Source organism: Euleptes europaea, chromosome 11, assembly GCF_029931775.1.
Source record: "Euleptes europaea isolate rEulEur1 chromosome 11, rEulEur1.hap1, whole genome shotgun sequence".
Taxonomy (NCBI): domain Eukaryota; kingdom Metazoa; phylum Chordata; class Lepidosauria; order Squamata; family Sphaerodactylidae; genus Euleptes; species Euleptes europaea.
In genome coordinates this window covers 49,605,025-49,632,997 of record NC_079322.1, presented here as the reverse complement: position 1 = coordinate 49,632,997, position 27,973 = coordinate 49,605,025, and the positions used below count along the sequence as shown (strand labels likewise).

Genomic DNA, 27,973 nt, shown 5'->3' with positions numbered 1-27,973 from the left:
TTATGGTTTCCATAATCTCAGTAGAAGGTTAGCAGCTGGCTCATATGCAGAGGAAACAACTCGAGGATTGCTTTGCAGGTGTTAGAGGTCGCTTGACTATGTTCTGCCTACAACAGTAGTAAAAGCCTTTGCATCCAGTCAATAATACACAATGGAAATTGGTAAGGGATATTTACGTGATTTGAAATCAGTAACAAGGTATCAATCTTAAACACTGCTGGTAATAATTAAAACAAATCCTAAAGAAATTGCAATCAGTTCAGTATTGAACACACTGGATAGAGGGTGGATCCTACCCCTATCCTACTACTCCAAGCAAAGCAAAGGAGCCTTCCTCCAGCCTAAGGAGCCTTCCTCAAACCCAAGCGGCTCTTATGTTAGAGGATGAGCCACTTAAGTTTCAGGAAGGCTCCTTGGAAGATGTTTGGATCCATCCTTCTCATCCTGGAATGGCTTGTGTTGACACAGATATGCAAGTGGCACCAGTGAAGCAAGAGGGACAGGTTTGTTGTGCGAAACTGTCAATTAAAATACTGTTGCAGCCCACTGCTTTTTTCCTTCAGTGTAAAGAGCAAGCACAAGCTGGGTTCTGTGGTTGCCAAAAGAGCATCTGGCTATTAATCTGTACTTCTAGATTTGTTTAGAGCCCTCTCAACCCCACCTTAGAGCCCTCTCAGCCCCACCTGCCTCACAGGGTGTCTGTTGTGGGGAGGGGAAGGGAAGGTGATTATAAGCCAGTTAGATTCTTCCTTAAGTGGTAAGAGAAAGTCGGCATATAGAAACCAACTCCTCCTCCTCTTCTTCTTGTCGTTGTGCTCTCTTGTGTCAAGAATGCAACATTACGAGCTGTGACATGGTGATATAATGTCCTCTTACCTGATCCAATAACCTGATAGCGGCGGTGATGGGTCATAGTATTGGGCTGTTAAGCCTGTGTGTTAAAGCGGGTTGGATCTTTTACCCTTCACCTCTACAGATCCATGAATCTGCATCCTCTGAAGTTCACTTGGATTCAAACACTAATGATAACTATTTGCTATTTCTGGAACTTTCGGTATCGGGGTACAGAGTTTGACCTTTCTCCACCATATCCGCTCTTGACTGTGACTTTAGAACTAATTTGACATTTCTCTTGTTTACCCTAAAGGCTTCTATATCAAGATCAGTCCCTATGCCACTGTCAAATGTTTCAGTGCCAAAATCAACTGTTTCACGTGTGCCGTGCAATGTAGAAGGAATAAGCCCTGAATTAGAAAAAGTGTTCATCAGAGAGAACAGTGGAAAGGAAGAGGTGTCCAAGGTAAGATGCTGCTGCTGATGGATATTTTAAAGATCACAGTCTAAAAATGGAATTTAGAAATGCATGAAGCCATCTAATGTGGCACAGCTAAGATCATTTAACAGTAAAAGCATAAGCAGTTTTGCAGGTGCTTATTCAGACAGATATAGTTTCCTTCCTTTTTTTAAGGACCTGGCAATCTACAATGGCAAATTCTTATGTATATTGCTGCATTTAATTTGAGTAATGAGCATGGAAAATGGTAACGAAACATTGATGTCTCTAGAAATCTGGACTTTAGTACACCAATGAGCAACAAGATTTAACATGGTGCAGCACATCAAAGTAGATCATCAACTTGGCAGACAACCATACAAGTCTCCAGAAACTCCTTCCTGGATTTCTGGGCCTAGGCAGTGAACCTGGTCACTTTAAATGTGCAGCAGTCAAAGTAGAAGCTTGAACTTGTCGATCATGTCCCCTAACTGTGTTAACCCTCCAAGGAGTTCCTTCTGTTAGCAAATCATAAATAGGGCAGCACAGTAAGTAATGAAAAACATCTTGAGTTTCAGCCCAACTACATAGTCAAACATTGCTTAAGTGGAACAGTCTTCCTTCTAAACGTTGGATGGAAAGGATAGTAATTAGAAGAAAGAATGTTGTAGTAGAGCTGATGTTAAAGCTCACCTAATGTGGTTAGAATTTGGAGCAGAAGTAAAAATATCTTGAAACACTGTCCTCTTTCTGTCTCCGACATATTGTATGTCACAGCTGCTAAAATTAGAGGACACCAGTTTATGGATCATTCAGATTATCTAAACTGATAACCAATTTTCTCTAGCAATTTATTGCTGGGCTTTCATGGCTTATCTCCAAACTGCTGAGGTCGCTTGCTCTCATCTACTCCTACAGGAGGATCTGTGCTGACTTCATTAGGTCTCCTCAGTGTTCTAAGTGGTTTGCTGGATTATTGCCAGAGCTTTATATGGACTGCAAGAATGAGCTAATATCAATTCCTTCTCTTAAAGATATTTGTCACAATAGACCACTACACCTGACCCCTCTGTGCATTGGGGTGGGGGGGAGTGGGCATGAGCATGACACTGGATCATCTGCAGATGTGGAAAGGAAATACCTGCGTGTACACTCACTCCCTATGATTAAGGGAACTGCTTTCCCAAATATTGCTGATCATGGGATGGGAACAGACACATCTGCCACATGTAGGTGCCAGTGATCACGTAAAAGTGGAGGTAGGGCCAAGGCACTAATGCCCACTCTCCTTCTCCACATGTTCAGTCAGCGTTCAGAGGGGTTATATATGTACAATCTTCATGCTTTTCTTGGTACGGGTAAAAACTGAAGGATCTGTTCACTGACATAGACTAATTCTCTGTTACATGATCTTTAATGCTTTGGATTTCAGAAGTAAAAATTGAATAAATTCTCTTACTCTGGATTTGTAATATTTGTTTCTAAACTTCCAGCAATGTCGAGTAGAGCACTTGTCCCAGGAGATATGTTAAGAATGTTTTCAGTAATCCCATATGCAAACAGATTGCTGAATTGAGTGACTTGAGGCCCAAACAGGCCCAACATTTTCTGCTATATTACATTATGTCTTTGTAAATTGGCATAGTCTGTAATGTACTTGGGGTGCTTGAAAGTGTGTCTGCCGTGTAATTTGTGCTTCAGTACGATTTGATCAGCGACTTGATCAGTATGTTCAGTCCCAGGCATCTCTAGTTCAAAGGATCATGTAGTGGGTGATGGGAAAGATCTTTGTCTGGGACTCTGGAGACCCATTGCCTGTCAGAGTAGATATTGCCTGACCTTGAAAGACCAGTCGTCTGAGTTGGTAGAAGGCCGTTTCAAGTGTTCATCTGCTCAACAGCAGTAATGGAAGTCATATTTTAGGTCACAGAATTAAATCAGCTCAACAATAATGTCTTCTGTGCCGTGAGAGATTCTGAGAGGATATTAGCCATTGGTGACATCCCAGTATGTCCTCTTTACAGTCTTGCTTGCGGTTCTGTAAGTATCCAGCAAAGTGGTGTAGAGCCAGTGTGGTGTAGTGGATAAGAGTGGTGGTTTGGAGCGGTAGTGTCTGATCTACAGAACCGGGTTCGATTCCCCACTCCTCCACATGAGCGGCGGAGGCTAATTGGGTGAATTGGATTTGTTTCCCCACTCCTCCACATGAAGCCAGCTGGGTGATCTTGGGCTACTCGCGCTCTCTCAGCCTCACCTACCTCACAGGGTGTCTGTTGTGGGGAGGGGAAGGGAAGTTGATTGTAAGCTGGTTTGATTCTGCCTTAAGTGGCAGAGAAAGTCGGCATATAAAAACCAACTCTTCTTCTACTACTACTTGTAGATGCCTGACTATTTCAGACTGACACAAAAAAAAATCAGATATCATTATATAATTTCCCATGACTTTTATCATAAAAATGCTTGTGAAACCCTGTTAAACTTAAATAGAACAATAGATTATATAACTAGGTATCAAAGTAGTTAGGGTTTTCATTTTACTTCTGTTACCTTTTGTGATAACCCATGCATACATGGAGAACCCTTGAAGCATACACAAAGCTCAGCATTTCTGGTTGCTAGGATTCTTCATCAGTATGCCATTATAGGTGGCTTTGTATCAGTTGCTGGTTGGCAGCAGCCATCAGTTTTGCCACTCTGGCGAAGACTCCTTCTTAGCTGGGGTGCCAGGAAAGTTCGTTTGTGTGTGGCTGGGGTGGGAAACTGAGAAGACGGAGCTGATTGCCCTTATCTGTGTTGTCCTGTGAGCCTTGGGGGGGGGGGCAATAGAGTCTATACATGCATCTGACAGTAAAGAGCTTGTGGTAGGGGATCTCTAAAGCAATTAATAGCCCTTGCTATGGACAGCATGCCTATAAGCTCCAGTTGCTGCAGTTTCATAGGACCAAGGTAGCGGTGTGACCAACGGAAAAGACATTTCGAAAGATCTGCTTTATCTTGCAGGAATGCAAAGCAGGTCTTGCTGCTACTTTGATCCTGTCATTTAAAGGCTTGGAACTAAAGGTGCTGCTTAAATGGGAATATTCCTATCATATTTAAATCTATTAAAATTGAATGATTTCAGCTGGAAATATCAGAGATAATGTGAGGGGGGAAATAGCATTCTGCGTTGCAGAAGTGATTTCTCAAACATTTGCAGGCATCTTGCATAAGTAGGTGCTTTCTAAGCTAAATGTTTGTTTTTTGCACCTTGAACTGTTTTGTTTTTGTACTGCTCTTTCAATGGGCATGCACGCCAACTATGACTGTTTTCTTTAAAGAGTCTCAGGAACTGGGAAAGGTTCCCCCCCCCCCCCTTGCTATCTTCTTCAGGGCACATTCAGCATTTCTCCATCTTTGTTCACCTCTGACCCCTCTCACGTCTATCAGTATTTTCTTTGAAAAGTGTGGTGCCTCTAACTTTGGAAATCACAGTTTAACCCAAACATGTTTTTATGCCCTACTGACATTTTGCTTTGATGCTTAAAAGGATGTCTCATTAACACTGGCAAGATCTCAGATGAACTGTGGTGTTAGCAAGTTCCCACTTAGCATTTAATGAAATGCCCATAGACTTAAAAGTTCTTTAAAAGTATTTGTTTGCCAATGAATGTGAAATGTTAGAAGGAATAGATTAGGTGCCCGTTTTGTAGAAAATTCCCGAACACCCCCACTCCCCTTTGCCCAGTGCAGAAACATGCCAGAAAGCTGGCAGCCCTTTTTTGAACCCTAGCCTCCTTGGAAGCAATCACAAACTTTCTAGGGAAAGAGAAACCAGTACAAAAATAATAATTATTATTATATATACAGACTTGACCCCTTAAATTACCACTACCTGTCTTTTTAGAAGACGATCCCCAGTGGATTGCATTCTGAAATTAGAAGTTTATTTTCTTCTCTTGGTTGTCTCTAAGAGAAAGATGTTGATTTTCCTTCATTGAAACAATGATAGTCTGTCTTAAGCTGTGTCATCTTTTCCATAACCACTAAATGTTTTGGTTTTTTTGTTTCCTTTAATAAGTGTTACTATTAAAAACAGCAGAGCATTTGTTTAGTAAGGATGAATCTCTGCATGGGGCCTGATTGCTGAAGCGCATCCAGCCCTGACGTTTATTTAAGGATATAGCTGCACATTCAAGTTGACTGGAATTTCCATGCAGTCCGTTGCACTAAGTGAGTTGATGAACAGCAGGCCATTGTGCCATTTGCTGCCTTTTGTAGGAAGTTGACTTCCCTCCCTCCTGCAAGGTCATGTCTGGCTTGAAAGAAATTAGCACAGGTCAAAGTGCCCTCCAGGTCTCAGATTTCACTGCGGGAGGATGAATTTCCCACCATGCATTTTAATACCGGCGGTGTTCCCATTGCAGCCTTTGGATATTCCTGATGGTCGAAGAGCACCCCTACCTGCTCACTACCGCAGTAGCAGCACACGCAGCATCGATACACAGACACCTTCTGTCCAAGAGCGCAGTAGCAGCTGCAGCAGCCATTCTCCATGTGTCTCTCCCTTTTGCCCTCCTGAATCCCAAGATGGGAGTCCTTGCTCCACCGAAGACACACTGTATGACCGTGACAAAGGTGAGATGCCATTTGCCTGGTGGTGGTGGTGGTTTGCTTTTTTACCTTACTCATTGTGCTACATCTGTTTTTAATTTTTTTTCCCGTGCCCTTGGTGTGAACAAAGACTGTTCATAATTGTGTTTGCTTGTTTACATATGTTTTTCCCTCTTGTTCATGCAATTTCACAAACATCTTCCATAATTGTCAGAAGGGCACAGCAAACTTTAAACTCTTTATGAAGACTGTTGCATGAAGAGTTGCGGGAAAGTGTTAAGTGTTCTACGAAACAGTATGAATCACTGGCCAAATAAGTGAATCCCTGGTTTGTATATGCGTTTTTTTTTTTTAACTAACATGTTTTATTTGTTTGTTAATTTAGCAGCATTGGTTAAACTTGGAAGACCAAAATATTTATTCCAGATGAGCACATGGTGTAGTACAACTTCAGAATGGCATGTGATGGTGAGAGTGTTCTCTGTATTTAAAAGCCTGACATTTCCTCTTAGTCCTCAAATTTTGTCAACATCGGTTTGTGTTACTTTGCAGCTCCGCAATCACAGGTGGTTTGTATTGAGCGCTGAATTTAGTACTCTTAGAATTGGCTTTTGTGCCCCCCCCCCCATCCAATTTGCAGGTCTTTATGGCAACAAAGATAGGAATATAGAAGTTGGTGGCAAGTGTCTGAACCGGGGTGGGAGTTGGTTCCCTACAAAGCTTCTTTCCCTTTGTTGTAACAAGCAGAAGCAGAAGACTTATGCTTGCTGAGCTAATGTATGCAAATGTGTGTGATTTGTATAATTTATATGCACTGCAGGATTGAGATCTGTAACAGAAACCCTTGGACAGTTTGAACCACTCTAAATCAGTAATTCAGAAATTAATACAAAAGCATCACTACGTCTAATAATAAAGTACCTGATTCCTGTTGGGATAATAATTGGAGCGCAACCGGGCAACACACAAGGAAGAGGGGCATTCTGCACACTGGCAGGAGCCCCAAGGCATGGAGTAAAATGTTAACTTCACCTTCCGATAAGAGACAAAATCCCTCTAAAACTGCAAGGACTGCACATATAAGCAAGCTGTCAATCTCTGGCTGCTTACAACCTAGGGAGGGTCCAGTGCAGGTTGTCCCTGACCCATCTACCAAGCTGGAAGGAGACCCAGAATTTTTGCAGCCTTGGAAATCTTTGAAAAGCATCTAAAAGCATCCTGCCTTCCAAATTCTATTTTTGTCTGTATTTTTCTATCCCCTCTTCAATATATTTCCTTCGTCCTCTGCTATACAGTGGTATAAGACTCTGATCCAAAGCTAATCAGGAGGCCATAATTTTTTTAAACAGCAGAGGAGGGTGGAGCAGTAGGAAAGAAAAAAAGTATCCTTTATATTTCCCCCTTTTAACCCCATCCGCAAATGCTTTAACAGGAAAGAAGAGAGTTTAAGAATGACTAAGGCTTGGCTTCCTGTCCTGAAAACCTCCAGGCTAACAAAGACTACAGTCCACAATAGCCATGCAGATTAGCTTTGGATTCCACATGTTAACAGATCACTTCAGGATACAATGGTTCCACATTAACATACCACACCCTCATTAGCGCATTATCTTGATACTTACAGGACAATGATTAGCACATTACCTTTGATACTTTGCAGGACAATGACTCAGCTCAAACCCAGCCCCCTTCTGACTATATATTACTCTTCCTACACACTTGACACTGAGAGACACTGTCCTTCAGTGTTACTCCTCTGAAGATGCCTGCCACAGCTGCTGGCGAAACGTCAGGAAAGAAAATACCAAGACCACGGTCACACAGCCCGGATAACCTACAAGAACCGATGAACTCTGACCGTGAAAGCCTTCGACAATAGCTTGAACCGGCGTTTTACATTTCCTCCAGCACTCCTGTTCTTGTTTAACCGGAACCCTTAAAAAGGCACTGCTACTAGGGGTCAGGGGATAAACTGCAACTTTTTTGTAGATCCCCACTTTTTAAAATAATGGGGACTCCTGGTGCCGAGTAGCTTTTTGTGAAGGAACAGGTACACGGTTGTTGTTTTTTTAAAAAAACACTCTTTTCAATTCCCTCTTTTGCCCATCTTGCATACTAACTTCCTGTTTGTCTCTTTCTTCTAACATACATGACCACATCCTGCGCTCTGCAAGAATGAAAGTAAAGTCATTCACACGTCCTTTGCAGTTTAATCGTTGCCTCTAGAGCTGGCTTCTATGGCTCCATCCCACATGGGTACTTCCCCAGCACCACGTGGATTCACTGTCTTCTCTTGGCACTAGTTTCTTGATTCAGCTAGAGGCAGGCATACTGTGCATTCCCCTCAGGAGACAAAATGCTTTTGTAATGGAAATGACCCCGGGGGACATTGCTTACAGCCTCGACCCTTCTTACAGAGACACACTTCACTGAAAACTATGGATTAAGAGCATAATCTTACATTGCAATATTCCTGAGCGCAAATGTGCCGCACAGTGCTAACCTTGTGTTGTGTGGCTGAGAGTGAAGCAATAAGGCACAGTAGTAACGGTGGTGAAAAAAAAGTTCTATGACTCTCCAATGTGCTCCTAATTCTTCTCAATTCCTGTCACAGCAGATCTTACACTGCGGCTTTCTTCCAACTGACTACCCTTCTAGGTAGTTAGAGCTGAACTATTAAAACAAATGAATCCATGCAGGGATAGTAGGGTAAGCTGCCCCCCTGGCTTCCTTCATCCTGTGCCCAGAAGCCTTGAGTGACAGACTTGTTGCAGCGTTCACACGTATTGCTGTAGCGCAGAAGTTACAGTGCAGTGTTCTGTGGAATCTTGTTAATGTTCGGCAACACCTGTACATTTCACCTCGAGCTCTTAGTCTAGGGCAGTGGTTCCCAAACTTTTCGGGCCACCGTCCCATTGGTTCCACAAACTCAACCCCCGTGCGCCCTACCCTATCCTATAAAAAACACTATTCAAAACAGGTGTTTGCATGACTCACTAAAGAAGATAATTTCCAAACAGCAACTATTAATCGCACATCTATTCAAAATCTGTTCTTTGAAATTTATTCAACAAAACAGATAAATTTGATCCTGTGTGTGTGTAAAGTGCTGTCAAGTCGCAGCCAACTTAAGGCGACCCCTTTTGGGGTTTTCATGGCAAGAGACTAACAGAAGTGGTTTGCCAGTGCCTTCCTCTGCACAGCAACCCTGGTATTCCTTGGTGGTCTCCCATCCAAATACTAACCAGGGCTGACCCTGCTTAGCTTCTGAGATCTGACGAGATCAGGCCAGCCTGGGCCATCCAGGTCACGGCTGATCCAGTGGTACCAGCTCTTCAAAGTCTGGGGGAAAATTCTGATAGTTTCCACCAAATTTGGCAGCATGGTGCCATAGCTTGATCTCTTGTAAATTAGTGAACAACACAGTTGAAGGGGCCCACCTCTAGCGCCTCTTCTGCCCCCTTGCCTCTTAGTGCCCCCCCAGGGGGTGGTACTGCCCACTTTGGGAACCACTGGTCTAGTGCATAACTTCATTATCTGGTTTCAGCAAGAGCCCCTACTTCCTCTTGCTTTCATGCCCACTTGAATGGCTTTTGTAGCTGCATTGTTTGAGAAAAGATGTAATTTACAATCAGTTTGGGGGGGGGGGCGGAATTATCAAAGACAAGGCAGCAACCAATAAATTAAATATAAAATATATGGCGATTAAGTGCTTCCAGGAACCTGGGTAAATTACAGGATGTCTGAAGGATTAATAGTGTGGGGAGTCTGACTGACACCAAGGGATAGTATTCCAATGTCTGGGTGCCATCACAAAAAACAAAACCCAACAACAACCCTCTGTCTCCAGTATCTGCTCTGTGAAGGGTGATGGCATCCAGAGTGACACTTCTGCAGAAGATCTTAGTGCATCAGCTGGTAGGTAGGGGAGCAGGTGGTGGTTTAGGCATGTTACAATGCATTCCTAAGGAGAGTTACTCCAGTCTAAGCCCAGTGAAATGAATTTTGCCAGCAAAACAATCAGTGCAGGTCTTTAAGTAACCAGTATAAATCTTATTATCTGCCATAGTAAATCTTTTTTTTTTGCTTATCTGAAGATAACTGACTCTTTAGAGTTAGCCACTCTCTGATGTGCTTGCAATTTTACCTACTGTGCATGGTACCTTAGGATGTGTCTGATGGCTACCACTTGCCTCTGAGAAGCTGTTTTTACACAGATGAGTGCTTCTTAGAAGCTGTTTGGAACAGGTAAAAACTGGATAACAAGCAGTGCACCTGCTCAGTTATTAAATTAACCAGCTTGTATTGTAAAGCACAGAAGCACTTGCAGTTTGGGGCTCATTTGTGCCTCTACAGTTGATGCATCCTTTGACCAAATCAGTTAGATTGTATTGTACAGGTGGTGGCATCTGTTAGAGAAGTAATAATGGTAACTGATCAAAAGAATAGCTAGCTTTATGGGCAGATATGAAAAGCAGACAGAAACACCCAAATAGTAAGTCTCAGCTAAAAAAATCTCTGATTTTTTTCTTTTACTGCCTCTTAAAAATTGGCAGCGCATGAGTAGCAGATGTGAGGAAGCAGTGTAATCATGCAAGAAGACATTGTAATCATTCAGGTTGAACACACATAAACAGCTCACTGAACAATAAGCTCCTTGCTTTCAACTGGAGAGGAGGATGTGAGCCAAACCTGCATATGATAGAGGATGACGAATACACACATGGAAATACTAGAGCACTGAATAAAATATCGGTATCTGTATGTGAACTAGATATCATTGCATATGGGAGTGGTGTTACTGCATTGTAGCCGCTCTGAGCCCAGTCTTAGCTGGGAAGAGAGCGGGGTATAAATCAAATAAGATAAATGTCACTCAGTTTGGACCAGTACATCTATTGCAAGTGGCTGGTTTTGGAGGGCTTTTAAAAAGGAAATCTTGCTGGCAGAAATAATATCTCAAGAAAGATTTTGGGGTGAAAAAGGCAGGCAGATGTTTGTCTTGTTGAGAAATCAGTTGCTTGGAAGTCAATTTGTTGCCTTAATGTTTAACCTCTGAATACCTCAAGTCACAGTCGCTAGCTCTACTGTAATGATATGACGTAGAGAATTATGATTTTTAAGCCGTTATGTCTAATCTAGTGATCGGTAATTAACAATAATGTTGCTTATTTCCCCAGAGATATTTGAAGAAAAAGTGCAGTAATATCTAGCTTTTCCTAGCATTATGTTTTTGAGGATGTAGAAATGTATGTTAGAATTTAACTGCAATTAGAAAAGCACCGTTCATAGTCTCTTTGTTGGGAAATAAGCTGATAGTCATGGGTAGACATCAGAGGGTGGACATGAGCTCCCCGTCTTCTCACCATCATCCAAGAGGCTTAATGGGTGGTTTTGCATCTGCTTTTTGGATAATGGAATTTACTGTTGTTGTATTGTTACTTTTTTTAAAAAAAGCTGTTTTTTTCCTTCCCCACTTCCTTGCTCTAGAGTAGAAGTTCTCAATTTTTGTTGTGAAGCCCACCTTCCAAGGCTCAACCTTCTGTTCAAGCCATCTGTTACTTTTAGGGCTCTCCCATGACGATTCAACCTAAACAACTGATTAACATCCTGTATCTGCGTTCTCGAAGGACTCATTTTCAAGTTTGAGCATCTTATGCTAAAAAGGCATTTAAAAATGCTCAAAGATTTCTGTATTCTGTTGTTCCTTGTCCATAGGCCTTGTTTTCTTCTGCAGCGAAATTTCCATTATACTTTTTCAGTAGTAAATCAGCTTTAAGCTGGACCTGACTGTGTTTCTGAATAGAAAATGGAAGTTAATAATTGATCAAGCGTGGGGAGAGCTAACCTGCTGGCCAGACACAGACCTGCTTTACATTTCTAAAGCATCTTTTCTTTTTTGGTCTAAGGCTGTGCTTTGACCACAGGCTCCATTGCCGGCTCTTTGGATCAGATCAGCTGTTTACTTTACATTTCTATAAAAGAGCTGCTTTAAATAGGTTGAAAAATTTCAAAAGAAAATGAACATAGTCTGCAAAGAGAGCCCATGGCCTGCTCTGGGATGGGAGAGTGATCTTGCACAGCGGGGGGTGGAGAAAATGTTAATGGCACCTGTTGTGTGTGTGGGGAGGAGGAGGTGAAAAAGGCCCCAGCCTGCAGTGTGATTAGAAGCAGTTCTGTTGCATTAAAAGTGCCAACTCCACAGGGTGCCAGTGATTAGAATTCAGTTTGGTGACCCCGTGTGCTACTTACAGCCTGCGGGTTCACTTTTGAGACCTTGTTCTGGGAAGAAAGATACTGGTTTTCGGCCTTTGCTTTTGGATTGTAAAGTAGGATCTCTCTTCGGTTAAGTAACTGGCGGAGCTTTTACATTGTTGATTGGCCATCTGTTTTCGTACAGCTATTCTTAAGTTCCTGGATACTGGGCTTACAGCCTGTATTAATTTTTTGAGATTTGCCTTTGTGTCAAAGAAGAGGTATTTGAAGTGCTTTAAGGAGGGTGGGTGGGTGGGAATCAAGAGACATGTGGACTCTAGAGGAAAATATCACACGACTGTTGTGTTCTCTCAGGTTAGAGACCCGGAGGATAGAGAGAGATCCCACAGTCATTAATAGCAGTATTCAGTTTAAGTGGTGACATCATAATAGAAGGATTTAATTGACTCTTTCCATAATTATACATTAATATCGGCAGATCGCAGCAGATAATCAAAGGTTCCTTTTCTGTTTCTTGTGTGGGTATTCTTCCTGGAGCAAAGTTTGATTTCAATCAACAGAGAAGGGCATTTAGAAGGAAAGTAGCAAGTGAAATAATGTTAAGGCTTTTTTTTTTAAAGTAGGTTTTTAACGCATCCTTTTTTTTTAGAGCTTTCTACGATGCCACCAATATTTCAGGCAACATGAGCTAACGATGGTTGCTAATTCCTTACTCTCTAAGGTTATATTTTCCTCTGTGAATGTAACCTATCAATTATAAAGCTCTGGATATTGTTTAAGTAAAGACTAGGATGAACAGGAAGTAAATCAAGAATCCCTAAGCTTTGCTCCTATTTTTTGGTAACTAATTTCAAACTTTCAATTATTCTTGATTATTCTACCTGCTGTTTGGTAGAGTAAAACGCTTTCTTTGTGTGCCATGTCTTGTCCTGATCTCAAATATTTGTGCTATTTGAACAACCAATATTCCAGATAATCTAGGGATGCAGTAGAATCACAGAATGCAGTATTTTAGATGCTCTTTTTCATGAAACGTATATTCTTTAGTGGGTGTTCATAGAAAAAGTGGTTATGTTGTGCTCTATTTGTGGGTTAGTTTTTTTGACGGCATGGTAAGAGCAGTTAACAGGTGGAAGATGGGTTGGCAAAAAGCTGTATCACAGCTGCATTCAGATTACATGAATAAATTGTGATGAGAGCAGATCGTTGACATTCTCTGGTTTGCACACTCCTCTGCCCTTTCCTTGCGCTGAGATTTGACTTGGTTTGGAACTAGTTGCAACTTATCATGACCTTTGAATCCAGCGCTGTAACAGGTTGGAGTTGTTTCTTGCCCACAAACCAGGATCCTAAACACGCTACAGTTGGTTACAGTGCCTTGATTCAAATACGAATTGTGTTTAGAACTACTTTGAGACACTGTGCCACATCTCAGAAAGGACATTGTGGAGCTGGAAAAAAGTATTGGAGAGAGCAACCAAGATGATTAAGGGGTTATAGCACTCTTTCTGTGAGGAAAGACTAAAGAGACTGGGACTTTTCAATTTAGAAAAAAAAATGACTGAAGGGGAACATGATCAAAGTTTACAAAATTATGCCCAGGGCAAAGACAATTCAATTTTTCATTTTCTCTTAAAATATCAGCACTCAGGGGCATCCAATGAAGTTGATGGGCAATAGATTCAGGATGCACAAAGGGAAGTACTACTTAAGATTAAAATGTGGAATTCAGTACCAAAGGATGCAGTGACAACCACAACCTTTAAAATGGGATTATACAGATCCATCAGTGGCTGCTAGCCACAGTGGCTAAAGGGAATCCCCATGATTGGAGGTACTACACCTTTGAATACCAGTGCTCGGAGGCAACTTCAGCCTCTATGCCCTGTAGTTGGCCCTCCAGAATAATTAGTTGGCCATTGTCTGAGGCAGGATGCTGGACTAGATGAATCGTTGATCTAATCCAACAAGGCTGTTGTTTTGTTCTTAACTGAACCAGAACTCTTCATTCTTGGCACTCAAAGGGGGATGTGAGCCATAAGGCTTCAAAGGCTCATCTCTCTTCGCAAACTGTGGTTTGTTTGGTAGTCTGAATGCAAGCCATGTGTCAGCCATGAAAAGCAGGGCTATGGAGCATTTTCCTTTTTTAAAAAATTTTTACTGAGTAGATTGAAAGGTAGATAAGTAGATTGAAAGGTAGGTACATCAGCTTCTATGTTTTACATTTGTTTCTCTTTATTTTTCTGTGTGACACAACTGAGGATAATAGGTTTTGGAGGGGATAATTGCCAATGACTATATTTCAGCAGCTACTTGTGAGCATTTTTAATTACTGTGTTTATGCATCAACAAAACACAACTGAATGTTACTTTATCATTAACCACGTGCTCTTCTTTTGCATATGCTGTATGTACTGCTGCCCTGATCATTTTGCGTTTTTGAAATGCTCAATAAAGTACTTATTTGTTTCTAGGATTACAGCTCTCCTTTATTCCATCTGCAGCATTCTGGATAAAAAAACATCCTCCTCTTATGTGCCGTTGTGTGGTAGATTACTGCTTCATGAAAGTTTTTTTTCAGAAGTGTTAGAAAATAGCCGGCAATAAAAGAAGCTTTGTGATTGGAAGCACAACTGGCCATAGCCGCGAAGTTGTGCAAAAGCCGTCTTGTTTGGAAATCAAGTTTAATTAAAAAGCACTCTCAATCCCTAGTAATACAACTGCTTTAAATTTTCAGACAGTGGGAGTAGCTCACCGTTGCCCAAGTATGCTTCGTCTCCCAAACCCAACAACAGCTACATGTTCAAACGAGAGCCCCCAGAGGGATGTGAGCGAGTGAAGGTCTTTGAGGAAATGTCGTAAGTAATGCCTTTTATATCAGCTGGGATCTGCAAATGCAGGAAACCTTTTTACTGGACCTATTCAACTGCAGATGAATAAACTACTCCAGCTGATGGTTCTCCCCCCCCCTTTCGGAAGCAAACCACTCTTGCCAGGTTTGCCCAGGCAAGAACTTGAAGTGTTCCTGTCAGCTCAAGGGGGGGAACGGGGCATTTTTGCTTTTGATGATATGACTGTATTTATAAAAGCACAACTAAGGGGGAAGGGCAAGCAGAGCTGTGGACTGTTCACTATTCTAAAAAGTGCTTTGCAGTGCATATAAGGATGTCTTCACAAATCTATACATAGCAGCTGTGGCCAGAGAGTTCTTTTGGCAGTTTTTGAATCTTTATTGATGTATAGTTCCATTATGTGTGTATGTGTGTGTGTGTGTGTGTGTGTGTGTGAGAGAGAGAGAGAGAGAGCAAGAGAGAGCCAGAAAGAGAACAAACTTGAAACTGCGTAGTTAACTATGAGTTATAGCATGTTAGAATCTGACCACTTCGTCTCCCCGCACCCCTTGTACTGCCCTTCAAGAAGCTAAAACGGTGGCTACTGTTTAGACTGGGAGGGCAAGCCCGTGTTGCAAGGTCATGTAGACAAAGCCAGGGGGTGATGTTTAGCCCTAGTTAAAAACAACATCAACAACAACAACCCCTGCTGGATAAGCAGTGAAGGTTTCTCCAGAGGATGAGGTTGACTTGATAGGTATGGAGAGGGGCAGTTGTCTTATAGTGTGTTAACTTGGTGTCAAGTGTGTTTGCTATAGTGAGGTTTTTTCTGTTCTTATGATGGGTAAACCTCACACAAAAGAGTTTTAAATCATGGTTTGTGTGTCCAGATCCATTCCAATGGTAATGCCAAAATCTGCAAATTTTCTAACTGCTCTCTGGTTGCTTTTTTTTTTTTTTTGCCTGCATGCATATTTATTGCTGTGGATCAAATGGTCAGCTGACTACGAATATGGAAGATGTTTGCCCATCTGTCAAATAATTCCATTCCTTGTCGTTCATATTTTAAGCAACGTGTAGAGCTGCAAATTTGCGCGCAGCAGTTAAAAAAAAAACATTGACTTGTCTTCTCGCTTCTTTTCCCTTGCCCCCCCCACCGCTTTATCGTAGGACTCGTCAGCCTGTCTCAGCCCCTCTCTTTTCATGCCCTGACAAAAACAAGGTTAATTTCATCCCGACCGGATCAGCTTTCTGTCCTGTAAAACTGCTGGGCCCGTTGCTCCCTGCCTCTGACCTGACTCTGAAGAGCTCTCCGAACTCTGGTCAAAGCACACCCCTGAGCGCTCTGACTGTCGAGCAGCTTTCCTCTCGGGTCTCTTTCTCCTCCCTGTCAGACGACACCAGCACAATGGACTCTACCGAGGTCTTAGTACCACAGCCATCCCAGCAGCCGCCACAGCTTTTGCAGGAAGCGCAGTCCGAAGAACACTCCTCCCCTCCGAACTACGTGATAATCTAGAGCAAGGCAGAGTGTGTCCGTCTCAACTGCATGAGTGGCATCTTTTCCAGAACAAAAAAACCCAAGCTACTTATCAGCATCTTTCTAGAATTCAGTGCTCTTCTTGGCAGGGACAGAAATGCTTTTCTTCAGCATTTTTGTGTGCGTGTGTGGAGGGTCGGTGGGTGGGGAGTTCAGGATGCTTGCAGAATCCATGTATCATTAAGCATTTTAAGTGGAGACTATGCATTTCATAGAATGTTTGACCAGATTAGTACTGTGTCCTGTGTTCTGTTTTTCAACTTCTACAGTATAAATAAGCTCTATATCAAACGAAGGTTGCCTGTCTAAATAGAATATGTCTTGCTGTGTTGTGTTCTATTGAAAATACTGTACTTCAGGATTATGTTTACAATTTATCCAGGTATTTATGTTTTGAACTTCTGTAATACCTACAATGCAAAAAAAAAATTAAAAAAGAAAGAAATGGCCACAACAGTTGCACAGTGCCCACCCTATGGCCTAGCTTCAGGTACTTCTCTCTAAGACTAAACTCAGGTAACTTGGAATGTATATCATATTGGGACATTAAATATTTCACAGCTAAAAAGCTAAAGAGGGAACATCACTCTTCTGCCTTTCCTTATTTTATGCATTGATATTTCCTCATTACATTCCACTTTCTTGGAAAAAAAAGGTGCATTCAAGTCCAGGGGGATACCGACCTTGGACGTGGGTGGACATGAGGAGAACCAGCAAATCTGTGATGCTCCGCCGTCACTTTGTCATGTGGTTACAAGTAAAACAACCGTTGCATTTACCATCATTTCAGCGTGTAAATTGTGGCATTTAAAAGTTTCAGGTGTTGCACAGTTGATGACTGTTAAGCTGTCGTGAATAAAAGTGTTCAGTACTAGGCTGTACATAAGAGACATTCCATGGCATGTGTGTGTGAGAGAGGATCTAAGGCAAGAATGTTTTCATTTAATTTCAGCAGGTTTTCCCCTACCCCCACCCCCAGGATTTAGAAGGGGTGGTGGGAATTTCCTCTCATATTTGCGTTGGCAAGTTAAGGATGTGAAATGCTACTGTTACTGTTTTAAGAGTAAGTAATGTTTTGTTCCTCTTTTGGAGGAAATGTTCATTTGTGTGCTGGTTCGAGGGGAATTCTTGTGATTTTGACAAGCAATGATGGATGAACTTTTATTTGTACAGTGGGTATTTCGCACTTGGGCTGAAACTCATAAGCGACGTATGAGGTTTTGTAAAAAAATAAAAGAAAAAAAGCAATAGTTTTTAAGTCACATTATCTAATTGAAGCCTTTCCTAGGAATCTCTGGTTTAGGCCACTAGCAGGTAGATTCTTGTAGTCTGAAGAAGGCAGGTAGAAGATGCTGGACCTTGTGAGCTATACAAGTCTTCAAAGATGCAGCGTGGCCTAAGAGCATCCAGTAGCAGTACCTTACTGCCCTGCAACTGCAAGAGCATGGCTTTCAGAGATAATGCCTTGCAATACAAAGAGGACCCCAAAGGCAAAAGAGAGATTCTTGAGTCTTTGCTTTCAGTTCAGTGGAAGTAGCTTTATGCAAGTCTGTTCAGAAGAAAGCTTCCTTCCCCTGTTTCAGGAACTGAAAAGATTAACAGACTGCAACTGTTGCAGCATTTATTTTAATTCCACTATTTTTTCTGAGAAAGAATTTTAGGTGGAGGGGGGCTGTTTAAAATGCCTCCACAAAGAGTACCTAAGAAACATAGACAATGGCATGTGTGTGTGTATGTATGTGTGTTGCTGCAAGATGGAGCTCAGTTCCTTCCTATCATCACCAAAGAGTTTGGTACTAATCTGTTAGGAAGGGTAGACCAACAGCCTCTAATACAGTTGTTGTATGACTGTAAGAACAGGCTGATAGAGTGGAAAGGTAAAGATATGTGTTTGCTTTTTTTGTTTTTCTTTTCAAACAGTAAATCTTTTTAATACAGGCATCTTTAACCTTGCTGATCTCAGGCCTTGGTGAAAGCACTATAGTTTGTACATTGAAGTATAAGGAAAAAAAGCATCCAGTTCTTGTGACCCAAACGTGAGTTCTTTAAAGTTTGACATTTCAAGTTGAATATTACAGTATGCTTTTCTTATCGTCTGGTGGTTTCCAAGTATAAATACATAGTTGTTGGGGTTGATGGGGAAACTCTGCCAGGTGACTTAAATCAAGAATGAATTCTGGTGTACAATATTTACAGTGATATAACCCATTATGTTTTCCCATGAGAAACTAAATATTAATTGTCACACGCATTTGTTCTTAGCATATTGGAAGATTCTGAATCAAATATGTTAAAAGTTGATGCTTTGCTATGTAAATCTCCCAGCAGTTGTTGATCTCCAATATATCCTACACCCAGCTGTAGAAATTTGTCAAATAATTGTTTCAAGAGTTTTGTACATAGTTGTACTGTTATTTCTAGCCACTGTGCTGAACAGTATTCAAATTACCACACTATTGCTTTACACAAGGAAATGTGTGGCTTTTGTTTTGTATTTTTTCAGTATAGAAGTTCCTGTGTCTTATTTAAATAAAATTATTAGGAAAAAGCAACTTGCAAAGGAAGCTTGTTGTCTGTTTTGAGTTCTAAGCTGCGAGAACTGATTTGAGTGTTCAGAAAAAAGTTTGGGCCTCCTTGAACTTTTCTACTGTAGGGAGGGGGGAAGCTTTGCATGCTGTCTCATGTCAAAACTCCACTTTGTGCATAAAAAAGCTTGAGATGCAGGATATTCAGCTGCTTGCAAAACTGGGGCATTTGTTTCTGTGCCTCAAGGGATGTGTCTTTCATCCACTTGTTAATGGGTTTCCTAACTATTAATCAAATTGGTTATGTTGCACCTAAATTGTCATATTTTTTTGCAATTTAGCTATTTCTGCATCAGCTTACAGCATTTTCAGTAATTTCAGTAATTTATACAGATAGAAATTCCTTAACTGTAAGATCATGTAGCTGAAATCTAGGGCTAGTGCTAACCCGACGGTTGAGAAAACACATGCTTCTTTATTAGACATGCTACTAACATAACTTATTTTGTGTGACCATAACACACAATAGCACTGATGCATTAACTGTCCTTCTTATTTAATCTTATCCGTCCTATAGACTTGGGAATGGAAATTCATATTAAATTTGCTCCTACACAACACTTACTACGTTATAGAAGCTGCAGAACGCAACATTTTTCTGTCTTGCAAACACATTTTCTCCCTGCTATATATGTGAGTGAGAGACACTGTCATTATATGCTTCAGCACCTATTAAAACTTCCATTAACGGCATTGTACATTTCCCATTAAGCTTTTAGTATTAGTTACCAAAAAATTAGCACTTTGCCTTGTGGCCTGAACACCATAAATTCAAGAATAGAACAGTGATGTTTTCTGTACCCATGTGTGTGTGTGTAAAGTGCCGTCAAGTCGCAGCCGACTTATGGCGACCCCTTTTTTGGGGTTTTCATGGCAAGAGACTAACAGAGGTGGTTTGCCAGTGCCTTCCTCTGCACAGCAACCCTGGTATTCCTTGGTGGTCTCCCATCCAAATATTAACCAGGGCTGACCCTGGTTAGCTTCTGAGATCTGACGATACTGTGATATTAATACACTTGGGTAAGTGGTAAGAAGAAACCGGCATTATCCCTGCACAAATTGCTATAGTCCTATTGTTGTAAATGTGTTAACATCCTGAGGTGGTATGTGAGTGTGTGTGTGCCGTCAAGTCACAGCTGACTTTTGGAGACCCTGTAGGGTTTTCAAGGCAAGAGACATTCAGAGGTGGTTTGCCATTGCCTGCCCCTGCGTCGGCTGAGAGAGTTCTGAGAGAACTGTGACTGGCCCAAGGTCACCCAGCAGGCTTCATGTGGAGGAGTGGGGAATCGAAGCATTCTCCAGATTAGAGTCCACTGCTCTTAACCTCTATACCACACTGGCTACAAGTGGAATACCCTAGGTAAATCCAAGGCTGTGTCTCCATTACAAGGTGTCGTTGCTGCTCCTGGTTAGTTATGCTTCATATTTCGGTACAGCATATATGCTTCACATTGCCTGCTCTGTGTCATCTGTGGAGATGAGAAACATGTGGTGTGTGCGGAGAAAAAAAAAGTAAAAAATCAGCTGTGATCAAGATGATAGGAAGGTATAGGATTCCTTTGCCTTCACTTGCACAGATGGCTGAGGCCAGTGTTGCAGCTAGAGCCAAGAAAGCCTGCAACCATTACTTGGCATACTATTCTTAAAGAAGAAGAAGAGTTGGTTTTTATATGCCGATTTTCTCTACCTTTTAAGGAGAATCAAACCGGCTTACAATCTCCTTCCCTTCCTATTCCCACAGCAGACATCTTGTGTGGTAGGTGGGGCTGAGAGAGTTCGGAGAGAACTGTGACTGTCCCAAGGTCACCCAGCAGGTTTCATGTGGAGGAGCGGGGAATCAAAATCCAGATTAGAGTCCACCACTCCCAACCACTACATCATGCTGGCTCTCAAAGTAGATCTCTTTGACTGAGATCCCACTGGAGACTCCTTTCTCTCATGTCTATTTGTTGGTGTGTCCTAAATTTTTATAGCACTTTTACATTGTTTTATTGGTTTCTAAAGCTGGGACAAATATGTACAGCTGACTACTGGGAGGGGATGTTAGCTGCCATCTAACAATCCATTTTTGACATTTATGTTAACCTTCTGAAATTGTGATTGCTTAGCTCTCACGGAAAAAAAAATCTGACAAAACCATCAATGAATTCCTTGAAGAAAACTTGTTGGAATAGTTGGGCTCTCCTTGTTATAATCTTATCCTATGGCAAAAGGAAAGCCACCTGCAAGTTCCCCTATATCAGAAGATTCCCAGAGCATCTCACTCTACCAGCTGTTCACATGCTTCTACTCTAGAAGCAAAATCCTTAATTTATTCATGGAGTATTCAGGGCTACTAGTAAAAATGGATACTAGTCATGATGCATACCTATTCTCTCCAGGATCAGAGGAGCATGCTGAATATATTAGATGCTGTGAAACACAGGATGGTGCTGCTGCAGTCGTCTTGTTGGTGGGCTTCCTAGAGGTACCTGGTTGGCCACTGTGTGAACAGGCTGCTGGTCTTGATGGGCCTTGGTCTGATCCAGCAGGGCTTTTCTTATGTTCTTATGGGTTATCATAAGGCATTATGTGAATATATGGACACAGTTCCAATAAGGGCAGTTAGTGTCTGTTGAAACACAGGTTTGGTGAAGGTAAGGCATACCAATAATTATGTGAAGAGGAATTGCACTTCATAACTCAAAACTCAAGCAGAAGAGTTTCCAACAGGTGGCTGATGAGCTGCAGGTAGTTCACCGGCTGCTGAAAAGTAGTTTGTGCATCACCGAGAAGACCTAGGAAAAAGATCTCAAGGCTTCTTTTTTTAAAAGTTTCTATCTTTCTGGATTTCCCCCCCCCCCCTCTGCTGCTTAGCTGATGGTTTTATTTCTATTAATTTCCTTGTTCATGTTCTGTTTTGAAGGCAGGATAACACTTGGCGACATGCTTGGGGTAGGGAACACCGCAGGATATTTTAATGACTCAAAAGCAGCTTCAGTTGGTTTTGTCTGTACCTTATTAAGAAAACGGGAGTGCCTCCATATGAAGCTGTCTTCTATTATGGCACTTGCCTCCCCTGAGATAGCTTAGATAGGCCTTGCTAAGCTGATGTCTTGAACAAGCCCAAATATTTCATGACAACTTACAAAATGTGTGCCCAACCCCCAGGTTGCTGTGCTTCAAGGTGATTAGTGTTAAAAAGTCAAGTCCTCACAACCAAACTGCAGTAGCTTCTCTGCCTTAAGAAACGTGTGATGACTGTAGCCAATGAAGTGAAAACAGAATGTGCTGTGTACTGTTCTGAAATTGTGGGATTCTAAACGTTCTTCAGCTGTTTATTCTCAGAGTTGAAGAGTGGTGCAACTTTGCTTTTTACAGTGTAGCATTGTGTAAAAATTCTCCAGTCCAACGGGTCAGGCAGCTCATACCATGAGAAATGGGGGAGAGAGAGACAGGGCCCAGTCGTTTTCCCAGGGCTGGAAAATGTCTCTCCTCTCCAACAAAAGCTTGAGCAGCTTATCAAAGGGAAATGTCAATGCCACAACTAATTCAGGAAATGGATGCTGATTTTTGAGGAAACAATTCTCTTTGGAGAGAAAGGGAGGAGTAGTGACCTCGGCTAATTTGGCAGCTACTTGTACCACTGTTAAGGCAGTTGTCTTTTAAAACTCTGAGAAAGGTTCTGTTGTTGCCAATGTATCTCACCTGTCTTGGTAAATCATCCATATGAGTTATTTCCCAAAGAAGTGGCCACACATGGTAAGTATGGTATCCCTCCCTGGCAGGGCAGAAGGTATTTTTCAGCCTTTGGGATAGTCTTGTCATGGGGTAGGAGGCTGAACTAAACAGCACCTTATGACTAGTACTAAGTACAAATGACTAGTACAAATCTTCAAGCAGCATCTCCTGTGGATTCATAGGGGATTTCTCTTGCTCCTACCCTTTGTAAAGGACGAGTAGACACGAGGTCTGAGTTCAGCAACCAGGACACTCAAGTGTCTGCTACCTGTGGCTATCCCCTAGATAACATTCATCCCCCCCCCAGCAAAATTTATGTATAGTTTTGCGTAGTATCAGGCTAAACCCTTTGTGGAACACCACTTGCCTCTACAGATCTTTGGAAAACTGCCAGTGAAGGCTACGTACACATTGCAGCTTATTAGTATCAAGACTGATGATGGAAAAGGCCTGTCATCTGCCTTGCCTAAAGGGGGCTCAGTAGTCCTGCTCTGTAGTCCTGCAGGTTCGGTAAGCATTCCTTGCCAAGAATCCATTGAAAGGAATTCTGCAGACCCAATATCCAGTTCAGTTACCTAGCAATATTTCTTGCAAGAAACTATATTGGACTCCATGAATGTTCCAGTGGCTGCCTTATCCCCAATGTTATCATCCTGGTGGACATGAAGGCAGCCTGCTTTAGCAAGAGACAAGTGGGTGCGGCTCCAGGCAGAAGCTCTGAAGCACCAGCAACAGCACTCCAGGCATGAGAGCAGATTTCTTCTGCAGAAATTATTTTTACCCCCCTTGAGATCTTAATGCATCCAAACAGCTTTAGGATGGCTTGAAGATTTCTCTTAAGACTCTCTCTTGACTCATCCCTGGGCATGGTACAGCTCAGATGTAGAGTATTGGCCAATGTGGTGGCTGGGAGAAATGTGTAGCTTTATAAATTGGAGAGCTAGGGACACAATCATGTCTGATTCACTCATCATTTCCAGGCACAAAAGGCTTTGAAGAATGAATCCCAGCGAAAGATCACAGGAAGAAATTTCTTTCCACTGCTGAGACAAAATCCCAAACTTGCTAGTTCATTTGGACCATCCAGGTGCTTCACAAGTTACTAAGCTCCATTAGGAGGCCCCATTCCAAAATCTTGTTGCTCTGCATGGCTGGACAAACATGTACCTTAGACATGTGACAAGTGCAGATTTAGTCCCCCAAGCATACTTGAGCAGCCTGAGTGTAATGAAGAAATGCTTCTTTTTCCTGCTTCCTTCTCCTTGCAGCTAGTGGATTAGATTTTAGATGCAGCTATGTTAACTAAGGGATCATGTAAAAAATAAAAGATTGTAGTGTAAATTTGAAAGATGTACCGAGACCTTCAGTTTAGTGAAAACAAAGGTAACAGCTTTATTGAGGACAATAATGAATACACCCAGAATCTTGATAATATTAAGCAAACAGTAATTACACTTAACACTAGAATGTTCGTGCTAAGATGCAACTATTCCAACTGCCCCATTGCCACTGTGCAACATCTGTCACTCAAGAAACGGAAGGCAAGAGGCCGGTAGAGCAAGAGGGCAAAGCAGAATTAGTTATAGCTACCTACCTGTGCCGATTCCAGGCAAAAGATCATGCTGCAAAGCAGGTGTTTCACTGCATCTTGGTAACAATCCGCATAATGTAACCAAAGGGGGGGGGAAGCAGGAGGTCTGAGCACAGCTGAGCATGTCCCTTGGCATACATGGTGCTGCACAAGCAGAGCATGCCAAGCACAATTTAGGAGACCAGTTGTTGGTGCTGTTTTCATTCAATTTCTTTTTCGTTGACTTGGAGAAAGACGAGAACTGGAATTTTCTGCTAATCTGAGCTCAGGTTTGTAGTTGGCAAGAACAAAATCATTTGTGTCTAAATGTACCTTAACTACTGAGAGGTTCTGATTATTGGTCCAGGCTTAGGCAAAGTGAGATGCTGAGTTCTCTCTGAAACAGCCTTTGTTTCCTGGCGAGTCTGATACGATTAAAGGTGGGTGTAAACCTGCACCTGCCCCTTTGGCTTGGAGAGGCCCCAAAACTAATTTTTGAAGCCACGTGCAACTGGAAGAGCAGAGCCAAGATGGATGGAAAGGCCAGCGAAAATGGAGGTGTGATGGTATCTATTACCAGTAAAGGATCATCTTGGTTCCACCAGGGACCAGTAAACTCCTGGCCCCTGGGGGTGAGCCAGTCTTGGGCACTATGCCTCCTAATCGGATCTGATACTCAAGTAGGCTTGGGTACAAAAGACTGTCTTCAGGACAGTATTATCGACAGTATCTGATGAAGAGCTCCTTGACTCTTGAAAGTGTATACCCTCAAAATCTTGTTGATCTCTAAGGTGCTACTGGACTTGAATTGAGCTCTTCTACTGCAGTCCAACATGGCTCCCTGCTGAAACTGTCTCCAGGAGTTATGCTTTGGAGTTTACCAACAACCTGATGAACAAGTTCATTGTCTCCAAAGTAAAACAAAAAGAAGACACATCCAGTCCTTCAAGTAATATGGGTTTTTATTGGAAACTGTCACATCAAGCCAGTACAGAGGAAGCAGTGGTATTCCAGGATCTCCTCAATGTTTGCTTTGTATCCCAAATGCACAAGACGATGAGGATATTAGGCACGAAGTGGCTCATAAGAACATAAGAAAGGCCATGCTGGATCAGACCAAGGTGCATCAAGTCCAGCAGTCTGTTCACACAGTGGCCAACCAGGTGCCTCTAGGAAGCTCAATACTTTTCTAACGGAGAAACTATTTAAACTTGAAGTAATGCAGTCAATTGTGGCAGTTCTTGAACCCCAGGAAGCACAGTTATTTTAAATATTTAATCACACCCTTGAAATACTCTTGCAGCAGCTTCACATAAAAATGCAATTTAAAATATTCACATAAATTAAAGCGGTATGAAACAGTCAGGAACAAAACGAGTAAGCTACCCAGCAATAAAAATAATAATCATTAAAATTAAAATCCGTAAGTAGCAACAGAGAGAGAAACATTTCCAAACCAGAGAAGCAAAATTAAAATAGTAAAAATGAGACAGTAACAATAAAAATATTGGGAGGAAACATCTATGTATTTCCACATGTGTATTAACTGCAAAAGCTTAATGTTTGCATAAACTACCATGATTTCATAAACTACCACATCATATAGACATCCAGCCTATTCATAAAGGTTCTAGTAGTGGCCATTCTGAATCCTTACCTGGATGATATCTTGATTTTGTCATGATCCCAGAAATGAAGTAGAGGATATTTGGGAAATGCTTATATACCTAACATACTATGGTTCCATAGCGGACAAAGAAAAGAGCTCCCTAGTACCAACACAGTTCCAAATCCACCTCGGAGTCAAGCTTGGTACAGGAAGTTCTGCCTTGTGCTTTGCGTGCCGAATGTCCCAAGGTCCGTTCCTGACAACTTCAATTAAAGGATCTAAGGGAGCCAATGTTGGGAAAAACATGGCTCTGCCTGAGAACCACTGACAGTCAGAGCAGATAGTGCTTAGCGAGATCAACCCGTGGTCTGCCTCAGTAGAAGGCAGCTTGATAAATTCATAGAAGCTGACTGATTTCCTCTCATGTACAGAGATAGGAAAGATGAGCGTTTTTGATATCCAAGGTATTTGCAGATGAGCTCTCTTTATGCATTCACTATACAATACGTAGCAGGTCCTCAATATCATCATATGGCGGTAATCCCAAACGCATTCCTGTAGCCGCCATGACACTTACCAGTGTGTTTCTTTGCACTCACTTCCTCTTTCACCAAAGCCAAGAGGGCCAATCCTGACTTTCCTCCACCTCCTCAGAGCAGGTCAGCACTCCAAGAATCAGCCATCCCTTTGGCTCCACCCATTCAGAAGTAGCCATCTCCATCATAGGAAGATATTTAGCTTGGAACCTTCAAATATTTTGTGATGGGGGGCCACCACAGAACTACTACATGGGAGGTAAAACCAATCAGTGTTCTCAAAACCCCCAAAGTTCCCACTGGTTCATTGGGGACACCTATCATAAGGTATGGGGAGGGAGGTTAAATGCAGATAGGCAAATATACTGATTAGATCAGTACTGGGTACAGAGAAGAGCCAGCATCAAACTTGGAACCTTCTAAAACGGACAGAGAAACACATTTGGCTCCGTCTACTGTTTGGTTTTTCATGGCAATTGGCCTCAAGCAATTTAAAAATGGGGGGGGGGGGATTGGCCAGCTAGCTGATGCTGCCATCTGCCAAAGCTCCTGACAATTTGTTGAGCTACCTGGGGGGGCAGATGAAAAGTTCCTGCGGGCTAGCTGCACATAGACCAGGATGTAATTTGCTCACCTCTGTTGGAAGAAGTCTTAGTGGAAGACTTTTAGTCTTTTAGTGGTTACTAACACACATCCAGATAATATATGCCCCTTCAGCCAAGGATGAGAACTGATTAAAATAAACTGATGAACTAAACCTAGAATCCATTCAATTTTATGTACAAGGGGGCTTCAATATTTCCACTGTGCATTCCATCCTTAGAGGCATATTCAGACTGTCTTTGTTATCTGTTTGGAGATGTTTTCTTTTCTCCAGAAAACAAATTAAAGCTCACTGGGTTGTAAATACCTTTCCATCCCACTGATTCAGCTGAAAGTTTTCTGTTTCTATAATGCTTGAAGAATTATTGAAGTAGGTTTGCATAAAGGTTCATACATTCTTGTTCAGTCTTTTTCTCCAGCTGCCAATTGTCACAATCTGAGTACCCCAGGGCAGCCATCAGAAATTCATGCTAGCAGAAAATACAGATTTTCATAGAACTTCTTTCTAAGGACAGCAAATTAGTTACCACTGGGGTTTAAAAATATATATGTATATATAAAAATCCTACTACCAGAATCAAATATGTAACTGCAGTGTAGTTAGTGCTTACAATCCAGGCGAATGTTTATATTGGAAAGACAATGGGGCTCCTAGCGTTAAACCATTCTATTAGTGCCTCTGTTGTCTAATTTAACAAGTCTGCACACGTGCCCACCATAATAAAAAAATCCTACAGTGCCATACCATTTAAATAAATTAAATAAGGTAAAGGTCCCCTGTGCAAGCACAAGGTCATTCCTGACCCATGGGGTGATGTCACATCCTGATGTTTCCAAGGCAGACTTTGTTTACGGGGTGGTTTGCCAGTGCCTTCCCCAGTCATCTTCCCTTTACCCCCA

General features: G+C 41.9%; 1 protein-coding gene across 1 annotated transcript in view; it reads left to right on the top strand.

The window, feature by feature from the left end:
- GLCCI1 (glucocorticoid induced 1) overlaps positions 1–16,429 on the top strand; it is a 48,562-nt gene extending 32,133 nt beyond the window's left edge. The window contains exons 5-8 of the mRNA XM_056857821.1: positions 1,148–1,300; positions 5,677–5,887; positions 14,817–14,937; positions 16,081–16,429. Of these exons, the coding sequence (XP_056713799.1) occupies positions 1,148–1,300; positions 5,677–5,887; positions 14,817–14,937; positions 16,081–16,429 (834 nt within the window). The remainder of the gene's footprint in view (positions 1–1,147; positions 1,301–5,676; positions 5,888–14,816; positions 14,938–16,080) is intronic.
- Positions 16,430–27,973: the final 11,544 nt, after the last annotated feature.